We start from the raw sequence: 12,778 nt of genomic DNA on the forward strand, positions 1-12,778 counted from the left end.
AGACTTTTCTTTTGAACTTCCTTACCCCACCCCTACCCAGAGATAAGAAAATAACTCCATTGTTGCTCTTTGAGGTCAGACCTGCGGCAGTAACTCAGATTAGGTTGACCTTAATCAGAAGCAAGCTGTTTTTTGACAATGCTTGATGGATTGCTGTAGGCAAGAGAGCATTAGCCATTCCTTAGGTTTTTCTCCTTTTCCTGATTCAGTTGTTGCTTCTTCTGACCTACTAATGATATCTGACTTAGGTCACTTAAACTCCCTGTAGTCTATTTCCTCCTAGACAAGTTGTATTTATAAAGAAAATATTGCCAAGTACTTCAGAATAAAGCAGTTATGACCATGGTTGTCACTTGAAAAACACTCTTGCTTCAGAGAGAGACATGTCATATACATCTTCTTGTAATTTAGAGGGATATATTCTTTGAATTGAGATTTTCTTTTATTCTAGTAGAAACTTCTGAAATGATTTTTAATATTGAAACAGTGTGTTTAATTTTTTTTTTAATAAAGCCAACTAACCATCATTGAGCTGTTGTCTTTTCTTGGTTAGATCTGTGCATGCTCCTTTCTACCTCAGTTGATTAACACTTGCACTTATAAAATGTGAGAAAAATTAAAAGATTGTAAAAAAGTGAATGAAAGGATGTGCTTTTTCTTAGGAATTATTAAAATGATGTGGGGGCAGTTTGCAATCATTTTAAAATGCTTTTGGGCATATTTGACTAACAACAAATGGTCATAGTTTCTTGCAATTAATTGGTGTAATATATTGTAAATTCTCATTTTTATTTCTGCAGGGGTTTTTTTGGTTGTTCATGAGGTTTTACAATATAATTTAAATCAACTAATCAGATTTTTTAAAAAGCACATTTTTAACTAAAATAAAAGTGTTCATTAGTTGATGTTCCAGATATAGCTAAAACAATACATAAATAGTTTGCAATTTGATCAACTCATTGGTGGGGGGTTAATGCTATCCTAATAAATGAAACAATTAATTTTTTAATTAATTGGTTAATTCCAAGTTAAAAATTATCCTTTAATTATATTTTTCTTATGTCAATCACATTGATGACCCCTTAACTAGTAGTTTCAGAAAGGGCATATATCATTTACCATTGAGTGTTTAGAAATTTGAGGAAACCTGGAGTGTCTTAATTTGATTGGCAATGTCAGCAGTTTCAGAGGATGATAAATCACTGGATTTTATATGTGAAAGAATTAAAAAATGTAATTGTTTACAAAAGCATGGCTGTGAGTATGTTCAGTAATTGGGAATGTAGTGTTGTTTGTAAACTACTATAAAGAAGTAGATTATTCTACTTAGGTGGAAGTCTAAATTTAAAATTCCAGTTCTATGTTATACTTATTGAGGGAGACGCAAAAGCTGCCTCTAATATTTAACATTAAAGGACTTAAGAATTAAAAGAAAATTTATCAGACACCTGGTTTTGCTCTAATGAAAAAATAACAGATAGTTGAGGAAGATAGCTGAGGAGTAAAAATGTGCATTTATAATTCTTCTTGCCAGAAGTATCTTGCACTATATATACTTTGTAACCCTTTAGCTGCTTTCATTTGATCGATCCTGTTTTAAATTTATAGTTAATAATTGCTTGTGCAAACCATTGCTTCCCTTATTTGGATGCAGTTGGAAATTCAGCTGTAGAGTTCATTGTCAACAGTTCCCAAAGACTCAGATGTGAGGTATTTTTCAGAGCTACACAACCAAACTATGCCTCATTAGTGGCTAATTTTAAACTAGTTTGGCTGCCTGATGAGTTACAATTGTCTAGCAAAGCCACACTGCTCAGCTTGGTGGGTTATTAGTCATACATATCTCACTTACCTCTGTGCTTTAACCACCTTGTGAAGAGCAATAACCAAGATATTAAGTTTTTCCTGGCTAAAGAGAAATATTTGCTGTAAAGCAAAGTATCATGATAGGCTTTGGGTACCTATAAATTAGTGGTCAACTGTATACTTCATGCTTTGATCAATGAAGACTTTAACAGTGAAAATAATTTATCTTTGACGGCAAATACTAGCTTTATCCACATAGTACAGTAAGTCAGGGTTTAACTATGATATATTAAATAAGCCACAGTTTGCAAGAATATATAACATACTAAACCAGGGTTTTCCAACTGTGCAGTACTGTAACCCCCCCTCTTGTCATGAATAAATATGTCAGTGTGTCATCAAATGTGCCACTTTTAATAATTTAATTTTAATCTATGCGTTTTAGGGAATCTTTTTGGTACCACAGCTGCTCACTGGTGCTTCTGCAGCAAAGCAAGGAGCAAACCTTTGAGCAAGTTTTGACAGTATTCCCATTCTGCCAGTTCAAGGCAAATCAGAATTATAAGACTTTTTTGGGTAGCCTTCTATCTTGCTGATAGAGTTTAGGAGAGCTTTCACTTCCACTAGACATAACATACCAGTGTCAGGATTTGTATGAGAATGATACAAGGTTTGTAAAAATACTGTATAGTATAGCTTTTCACATTAGAGATGTTTTGAGTAGAATGTTAACCATGTTTACATGTAGACTTATCTTTTATCATACCTATATAGTTATTTCTCAACTATTTTAGTGTTCTAGCAGCTATTAATTTGTATTATAGTATTCCAGTAGTCTAGCATTCAGTAAAGAGTATAATTATTTAACAGTTAAGTCAATCTGTAATTTTAGCACTTTTAAGTATCTTAGATCTTCTCCTGTATTCCAATGTTTATACTCATAATATTTTAGCCCCTTCTCTCTTATTATATACAGTTAGTTTAAAAACCTTTTTACCTCTTTTGCAAGCTCTGTTCCCCTTGTCATGTAACTGTATTCAAACTTGGTGACTAACTGTAATAATCTTATCTGTTTTATCTTATTTATATATTCCAAGTCTTCTCAAGGGGAGTTTTCCTTGAATTGCTATCATTTATTTTTATTTTGCCTACTTATTTTGCATCCTAAAGTCAAAATTCACTAACAGTTATAATATTTAGAGGAATCAAATGGAAAGCTTTTTCTGAATTCTTTAGTTTAACTATTAAGATGCTCAATTTTAATCATTATATGTATTTGTTAAATGTTCTTAGCTCAATTTTTTTCTTTCTGAATGTTTAAGTGAAATCTTTTTAGAATTTTATTCCCCTAATATTTTATAGTCTGTGTAATCAGTCCTTTATCATTGGTAACTTCAATTTATCAATGATTAGTTTATGTGAGCTTTAGATCCTTCTGCTTCCTTAAGACAAACAAGTTTTATCATGTTTTAGATAAATTCTTCTGCAAGAAAAGTTAAACATGCTGTTTAATTTTGCACAAGGAACTTGACTAACCAGGAAATATCTTCCTTGCCTTCTGTGTGCAATCATCTATTAAAAAGTGGATATCTCAGATTCTGTTAGGCAGTAATTGTATGGCCATTTGTTCTCTTTATTAGAACTCAGACATTTCACGGCTATCTTGAAGATATAATCAACTATCGCTGGGAACTGGAAGAAGGAAAGCCTAACCCCTTGCGAGAATGTACTTTTCAGGAACTTCCCTTACGTACACGTGTGGAGATACTGCATCGTCTTTGCGATTACCGACTTGATGCTGATGATGTTTTTGACCTGCTTAAGGTATGTTGGATGATGACAGATGCTAGATGAGGAACATTGAAAATGTAATATTATACATTTCCCACCACTAAACATCGCATTGTATGTAATGATGTTCCATGACTCCTTGTGCTAACAAGCTTGTTTGAAATGTGAGAGATTATTTTTGTTGTCTCTTATTTTCCAAGTTGGAGAACTTAACTGAGGCTGCAAAAAATTAAATGTTTTCTGGTGACTTTAGTTTAAAGTAATACTTTAAAGTATTAAAGTAATACTTTAATTTAGTTTATTTCTCATCTGCAGTGATTCTTTCATTTAGTTGGTTTGTGGCTTGTGTTGGTGTCCAAGTGTTGTCTTAGTCAAAGGAAAGAGATTTAATATCACAACAACCCTCAAGGATCCTTCCTTTAACTAAGATAACACTTATTGGGGTTATCAGGTATGATCCATTGCACTAGGGCTTCTTGCATTCCCCTGATTCTGTGCGGTTAGTACTGAAAGCACCTAATATTGAGAACCTCTCTTCCTGTCTCCTTATTGTCTCTGATTATACTTGTTTATGAGTGTTGGGTCATTGTTTCAAACATCTCTATAGTATACATTAAGGTAACAACTATAAGTCCACGGCTGGTGAGCTCCCAGGGTGAGGGAGGTGAACTATATTAATAATCTGGTTTGATCTTAGGAGATTGAACTGCTCATTGTCCTTGATAGCTACCCATTGAGATATGCCAATGACCTGAGGAACTCTCTTTAGTATAACCCAATCATTGTTGCTAATGCTAATAAAGCTTGAAGTGAGTCCTGTAAAAAGATCTAAATGGTTTTTAGAATTGTAGTAGCAATCTAGAGTCAAGGTAATAGTTGTAGCATTCAACTGTGTAATTAATTAACAACATCTGCATAGAGGCATAGCTTTTGAAGGTATTTAATAACTTTCATTAAAACAATTTTTTTGTGGGTTAGTACCATTTCTAATGTCTTAACATTGTTGAGGCTGGTTCTAGAATAGCATTTGTAGTGAGATATCTGCTTATAAACTCACCATGGCTTCATATAATTTGAAGGATCATGAATGAGTGCTGAATTCATGTGCTCCCTCTAACCTGGGGCTTAAAACATGCTTTTCAGTTAAACCAAATTTGCTGTTATGTCTCAATAGGCAAACTGTTATTTGATCATGTATTGTGAGATCAGATGAAATGACAAAGTATGGCTTGATTAAAACAGGAAGTACAGTACCAAGCCCTGTGCATGAAATTGTGGGGGTGAAGGGAATGAAGAAGCAAGAATGTGAGCATAGCATTTGTTTGCTACCCAGATACTAATTTGGAGGATTATAGCCCTTTGGGCATCTAAAGTTGTATAAACTGCACAGGAATGTTTGTGTGTTGGGGGGAGTTATGATGCTTGTCCTGCATGTTTCTACATTCTACAGATGACTAGTGAGTTTATTAGCTAGACATACCATCTACAGGTGCTAGTTTAATAACACTTAAAATTATGCCTCTAAAATAATCTACGTGAAAAAAATGGAATTGATGGTCCTTGTACATTTTTAGTAGGAATCCAATTTTGAGAACAGTATTTTTTTTAAGTACAAGTATAACCAGTTCTGCATGACTGTTTCCCTATGCATAATGCCTCAGTGGAAATAATCCCCATAAGAGACTTCTGCAGGCAACCATTATATCAGGAGAGACCCTTTCGAAGCTCTTGGAGAGATAAGTTAAGCAGGTGTGGCTTCTCTTGTTACTGCCTAACTGTGGTAGGAGAGGATGCACCTGCTTGCAGCTGAAGCAAAGTATTGCCTTTGTGGAACTTTAGAATTCTGCCACTTGAATTGAAGCGGGAGCACCCACCTGCTGCTTCACTATTAAAGGTATAAGAGGCCACTTTTGGTTAGGCATTAGCAAGTCTAAATTAATCTCTCTCTCATGAATAGTTTAGAGCACATAAATCTCAATGTAAATTGAACAGTTGCTCACTTTTTTTTGGCAAACAGAGATCTGAATCTTTATAGCTACTCCAAAGGCTAGGGGCGAGGATTAACATGAACACAAGAAACTTTTCAGCTCTTATGTGTATGTGCTTTCAAACACAGGGCTTGGATGCAGACAGCCTCCGGGTGGAACCATTGGGTGAGGATAGTAATGGTGCCCTCTACTGGTATTTTTATGGCACTCGAATGTACAAAGAGGAACCCGTGAAACCAAATGGAGACCTAATTACCGACAGGTACAGATTTGTTTTTGCCTGCAGGGAAAGAGGGGGATAGGAATACTAGAAAAGAGCAAATTCAGAAAGAAACACTATTTTTGCAAGGGCAACAAGATACAAAAGTTTACTAAATTCCTGATTATTAGAGCAGCTACAATTTGAGTTTTCAGAGTTCTTTACCATTTTTTTCTGCTTATTTTCCCAACAACTCATGAGTTAGGCCACTCTTACTTCCATTTCAGTTCCAGGTTGGGAACTGAAGCTTAAAAGAGTGACCACCCCAAGACTGCACAATGAGGCCATGGTAGAGCTGGAATCTGTGCTTCCTAATTTAAGTTCAACTGTAGTCACTAAAATACTCTGGTTCTTGTTTAGAATAGCTAATTTCAAGTGCAGTCTATTGTAGCACATAAGAAATCTGCTACTTGAGGTGGGAGAGCACCTGTACCTCCTTCCAAGGAAGCAAGTATTTTGAGGTATCATAAAGTTGGGATCTGCTCATATTAACTTTTCATCAAATCTGGCTATATACTTTCTCCTCCTTAGAGCTACTATCTCCTAGCTTGCTGCTTCAATCCTTTTCATCGTCAGTGATCACTCCTTACATTCTTGCTTTACCAGGTGCAGTATTATGTATTTAGCTATTTTGTGTAATATTTCAATGTATTGTAGGGAATGCGGGATAAACAATAATACTCCAGACATTCCTGGAAAAGTAGTAAAAAGACGGGGGCGACCTCCAAAACGGAAAAAATTGGTGGAGAACATCTTAAGGTAAATGAATATCATGATTGGAATATTAACTTGCACACCTCCGTAATTTTTTTAAAAAATGCTTCATCAAAGTACATTATACTTTATACTTATATTACTTATATTACTTGACAAAATACAGTATACTTTACATAGGAGAAACGTATAATTTAAGTATTTGTGGCAAAGTTAGAAGGTATGTATAGAAAGTTAGTTAATACAGTAAAGGGATAAAGTATGAATTGCTGATTATATATCCTTCTGAAGAGCATCTTAGTATTAATTCAAGATTTCTAGTTAAAAAATACTGTAATTATCCTGTACCTGGAAACTGTAATGAATTATAGTTTCCACAGATAAAACAAAGTATGGTTAACTCTCTGGAATACTTGAATGGTAAAATAATTTCAGATTTCTGCAGAAGCAACTTGGATAAAACAGTTAATAGAAAAATAATAACCCAGCTTTCAGTGCATCTAAACATACAGATATGTCCACACAATACAAGTAGTGCTTTATTCTTTACTGATCACATATAAGCTTACATAGGAGTATACCAGGAACATTTATATGCCATCTTTGTAACATAATCAAGAGTAATATACTGCCTCATCAGAGGCAGCTTTGGCAGCATAAGCTTTGACAAGGTAATGGATCAGATCAGGGGTTCCTAGTCTTTTGAGCTAGTGGATTCATTTGGAAAATGTTGTGGGTGCTGTTCCAAAATGGCTTCCATGTGGGATATAAAGTAGTTATAATGATCTACCATAATGCTATCTGCCACCTTCTCTACCCTATCTTGCAGGTTATAACTATTCCCCTTGCTTACTCCTGTTCTTCTGAGCAGGTGGACACAGTTCCAAATGAAGCACTTATCTGCAGTTGTCCATCATTTTTATTTTTTAAGAAAGCTTATGGGGCCTATTTAACACCTAGTTATATTCTTGAAAATATACATAATGCTGCTGGTTGGCATTTTGTTTTGCAGGATACCAAGTTCCTGGGGTTTTTTTTAATTAAAATATTTTAAAACATGTAAAAAGACAGAGGCAGGAATTATTATTCCTGGGCACCACTTTTGGACCCAGAGTTAGATCAGACACTTAAATTAAATATTGTGTTTTCACAGTAATTTTTCTAGGACCTAGCTAATTTAGCCTTCTCCAATATCCACTGTTTTTATCCTTAATTCATACTTTAGAATTGCAGGATTTATGACCACCCTTAGGGAATTTCCACTTTGTATAATACTCTTATTGAAAATCCAGTTTTCTCCAGTAAACATGACACCCTCCCTAAATATTGAACTTTAGCTGCATATCATCCTTAGCCAGAAGGGCCATCACATGGGAATTATACTCTGTTTTGTACAAAGAACACCAGATTAAGGAAGGCTGCTCTATTTCAGAGGTGTCAAACATGCGGCCCATGGGCCACATGTTGCGTGCAACACTGCATGCAACACGCAAGCCTGATGAAAATGCAACTGGGTAACATTTTAGAAAATAAAATAAAAATACAACAAAATATAGATATTATATTTTAAAACTAAATAATAATACATTTAGTCACCAATCACCAAAATGTCAGGCTCACGATTTGCGAGGAATCCCTCGCAAGCTCACTGGCTCAGCTTAATTGCAGCAGCAAAGATTGCTTGGTGCTGTGCAGCCTGGGTTGGGCAGGAGCACCACATGACCGGAGTGCCCTCTTAGCCTGAGCTGCAGCAGCACCAAGTTAACTTGCTGCTACAGTTAAGCTCAGGCAGCAAGCTCGTACCTTTTCCCTAGATAGCAGGCAGGCAGACTTGCACTGGTAGCCAACCTGTTCCAGACCTCAGAGTTTCCGGTGCACGAAGGAGTACTTCTCTCCAAAATTTAAGTTTTAGTTATATCTAGTTCCTATATATGGTAGATTTTTTGGAGGGGGAGGGATTAATCCTCCAAATTTACAGTAATTTGTGATGTTCTTTTTACACCTACTCGTTTAGTGACCAAGGTCCATTCCAACCACCAGGTTGTTAAATGAAATGGTCGTTAAGTGAACATGTGACAGAGAGACACTGCAAAGATAACTGGTTGCTGCCATCTAATTCAGATAAAAGTTCTCTCATACAGCTATCTCACTGGCATGCATTGTGTCAGGCACATAAACTTTGGTTGTAAATGCACACATTGGTTGGGAAATGAATTTTTTATCACTCTTGAATTTGCAAATGGTCGCTAACCAAAGTAATCACTGAGTAGTGGGGGGTTTTTAATAGAGATTTTCCAGAAAACCACCAGACCCTTTGGAAATAGCTAGATCAGCAAGTTAAGAGAACAAATAGAATGTTCCAGAAGCCTGTGGAACATTCCATTCCGGGAATGGTAGTTTTTGTATATCCCTACTAAGCACCATTAAAAATGAAACATAAGTTTAATACAACAAGCATGCATTTACCAGAAGATGAAGATTAATGGAGACTTCTTGACTGCTTATTTAAATTGTGTTATAAACATTTTAAAACATTGACTGAGTCTTCCTGGTAACATGGGATATACCTGGATGCCAAGTTGAAAGTAGTACACTACCTGTACCTGTTTCTCAGAAGCTCTGAGTTCCTCAATTACTCCACTACTGAATTATTGCAGGGAGTTCTATATGGGGCTCCTATAGTCTTCACAACGTAATGGCATGCAATCAATAAATCAATTTCTGCTGGCCCAGAATGCAGTGGCAAGGATGTTAATGGAAATCTGCTCCAGTATGACATTACTGTTTTCTGCTATATTGCATCAGTTATTTGTTTCTGGGCCAGAATATCATTGGGCTTGAATCTGTTTGGAAGAGAAGCACCCCTGCCTTTTTTTTTTTTATGTATGCTAATCCCTTGTAACTACTGTTTTGTAATGAATATTGAGTGCTATGGGACCAGAATCCAGTTTATAGTTTGTCTTCTACAGCCAAAGTATAATTACAAGCTGCTGTGACTTTTTAGTGATATAATTTATTCCAACTGTGGGCGTATTCTTTGTTTAAATTTGTTCTTTATAATTTTTGCAATATCTTTTCTTTTTGTTTACAGAGAGAAAGAAGAAGCCAATGCACTTGTTCAAGAATCGCAGTTCAGAAATGGTAAGTAGAACTTGTGGGTTATAGTTGAAACCCAGTTAATAAAAATGCAATAGTTGGAATGGAGGCCGTTTTATTTTGTTCATTTTATTCCATACAGTTAGAGAATAAGTTGAATAGTATTCCTTGGATGTTCAGTAATATAGTTCTTGCTGTTTTTAAAGGAATGGTAATTGACAATGAATAGATGTAGGCTGTTTGCTTGCTCTACAACTAAAAATACTCACTTGTTTAATGTCATAATACTGACTTACTTTCCAGAAGCAAAATATATGTGAGCATGTTATTTTTACCTTTTATGTCATGGAGGAAGAAGAATCCTTATCCACTTCAACTGAATTCATCCTTCTTTGTTAGTGGAGCTTCTGACTCTTGGAGGCAATAATCTACCTTCCTTAAACAGCTCTTGAACTGAGATCCCCAGATGGTTTTTATTATGTCTATACAGTGGTACCTCGGGATACGAACGCCTCTACTAACGAACTTTTCGGGATACGACCAGCTCCGGCCGCAAAAATTTACCTCAATGTGCGAACTCCGCCTCGGGGTACAGCCATTTTTCCGCCCTGACACGTGGTCCGCGGCCATTTCCCCGCCCCTGATACGTGGTCCGCAGCCGTTTTCCCACCGCACCACGCTGCGCCTGGCCGTTTTCCCGCCGCGCCACGCCCAGCCATTTTCCCACCGTGCCGCGCCCTGCCGTTTTCCTGCAGCACCCGGCTGTTTTCCCGCCGCGCTGCGCCCGGCCGTTTTCCCACCCCTGACACGTGGTCCGCGGATGCCAGAACGGATTAACGGTAATTACATTGAACCTTATGGGAAAATTTGCTTCGGGGTGCGACCAAATTCAGAGGGCAGAACGGATTAACCGGATTTACATTGAACCCTATGGGGAAATTTGTGTCAGGTTACGCCCAACTCGGGATACGCCCAGAGTCATGGAACGGATTAAGTTCGTATCCCAAGGTACCACTGTACTATAGTTTTGTGTAATTAGTCGTATGAAAATAAATTCATAGATTTTAATTCATGTAAACTCACCCTTGGTGTGGATGGTATGTGACCTAGGCTAAACTAGACATGTTATATATATTCTTGAGGTAACATGTATAATCTTTTTTTTTTCTATTGAGTTTTACTGAGTGGCAGAATACAGCATATGCAAGGACTAAAGAACATAAGAGGCCTGTTGAACAAAACCAAAATCCATCTGGTCCAGAATCCTATATTCCACAATAACCTTTCATATGCTATTAATATTCTTGATATTAAACCTGATCCCTGAAGCTACATATGAATCTTGCTTTCCTGTGTGTGCTTTGCTGTGTCCCCAGTCACAAAGAAGCTGATCCAAGCCTTGGCCTTGGGCTCATAGTTGCTGCATAATGTGAAACTCCAAAATACCAAATTGCTGATCTCTCTTCTCCTCTAATGGCTCACACAGTGCTCCCTATCATATTTCCGTCAGCACCTCATAACTGGGGTCATACTGCCTATTAACCCCAGAAAGTGGTCATCCACTGGCACCCACAGCAAATAATCCTAACTACACCAAAATTTTACAATAGTTGCCATGCACTATACATCAATCAGTCACCAACAATCCTCCCACAACCCACATCCTCAAACTATTATATACTGCTTCCACCTGGCTGCCAGCCTTACTCCCTAGTAAAAGCAGTCAGCCAGCCTGGTAAATCTAACCTTCATTTCTCAACATCTCCTTTGCATCCCAACCAACTCCCATATAAATGCAACTGGTTCTTCCCTGCAGCCACTTGTCATCTGGCTGAGGGTAAAACCCCCTGTCGAATTTCTCACTGCAGAAAGGGTCTCTATCTTCACTTAGCTCTCAATGTCTCACAATGAGGGGGTGTTAAGACTAATCAAATTAATAGTCAAAATTGTCACTAGAGAAGCCACACATCAGCAGCTCTTTTTCTGGACATTCAGCAGGCTCCCAGCAAAACTCATCTATCATAGCCTCTGGCTATGTGCTCTTGCCTCATATCCCACCATACTTAACCAGTGGCCCTCTAGTTAGGGCTTCACAATCTAGGCTGCCAAGCCTTCCCTCTCTCTACCACCATCATGACAGGATGCTGCCAGCTGTGCACCATGGTCCTCACTTCTAGTCCTGAGGCAACTGGTAGGCTTTCCAAGCTCTTTCATCTCCCAGCACGCTTGGCTGACCTCATGCTGCTCCAACAATGGATGACTTGAGCCTGCCACCGTTGACAGTCTCCCTCTCTTCCCATAGCTTTTAAGTACATCTTAGCCATAGCCTCTGGTGCAGATGCAAAGGTTGGCCCAGGCCTTCCAACTCAACTTACCAGTGCAGCAGCAAACTCTGAGATTGTAGGCATTAGCATTGCCATAGGCAAGCCTTCTCCACCAGTCTCCCGATCACCAGTGCATCTGCCTGGGATGCAGATTTGCAATGAGAAAAGTTTTCATCTTTGTTTCCACTGCTATCGCTCCCATTCAGTTCAGCCACTCATCTTCTATTCTTCTCCTTTCTCCAATCTCCAACCCCCAGCTACACAAAACAGTACAGAAAGAAACAACTCAAATCAACCCCACTAATTAAAAGCGATGATGCAGTTAAGATTACATTTGATTTTTTAAGTTTTAGTTCTTAAAGTTGCATACATAAATAACTTTGGCTCTTTGACAAATAGAAGAAACCATACAGGCATTTGCAGAAAGGTGTGGTTATTTTTTTAGAGGCCTTTCAGAAATATTGCCCAGAAGGTATGTAGAGCAGAGCTAGTGAGCAGACAGAAAAACCTGAAGGAAGCCATTTATTTATGTTACTGTGAGACCATGCTGGCCATTTATTTCATTCGTGCTTCAGTTTCAAAACACTAAAAAAGCTATGACTAAATTGAAGATACGTAATTGATGGCGTAATTAGAGGCAACGTGATTTGAGAGAGTCTTAGGGAAGGGCTACTGTGGGAGATCCCTTCCTTGTTAATTTCTCCACTATTGTTAGCTAGTGATGTTGATCACCCTTTTCACCTTGGTAGTCAATGAACACTGTGTCATGTTATCCACCCAATGTGCATTGCAGAAGCTGC

General features: G+C 37.5%; 1 protein-coding gene across 1 annotated transcript in view; it reads left to right on the forward strand.

Annotated features, from left to right (window-relative positions):
* CECR2 (CECR2 histone acetyl-lysine reader) overlaps positions 1 to 12,778 on the forward strand; it is a 145,727-nt gene that overhangs the window by 109,942 nt on the left and 23,007 nt on the right. The window contains exons 3-6 of the mRNA XM_088141268.1: positions 3,447 to 3,630; positions 5,714 to 5,847; positions 6,502 to 6,603; positions 9,650 to 9,699. Of these exons, the coding sequence (XP_087997394.1) occupies positions 3,447 to 3,630; positions 5,714 to 5,847; positions 6,502 to 6,603; positions 9,650 to 9,699 (470 nt within the window). The remainder of the gene's footprint in view (positions 1 to 3,446; positions 3,631 to 5,713; positions 5,848 to 6,501; positions 6,604 to 9,649; positions 9,700 to 12,778) is intronic.

This window comes from Python bivittatus, unplaced genomic scaffold, assembly GCF_059951505.1.
Source record: "Python bivittatus isolate LINGU-HERP-01145 unplaced genomic scaffold, Pbiv_v1 ctg000330_np1212, whole genome shotgun sequence".
In the NCBI taxonomy this organism is placed as follows: domain Eukaryota; kingdom Metazoa; phylum Chordata; class Lepidosauria; order Squamata; family Pythonidae; genus Python; species Python bivittatus.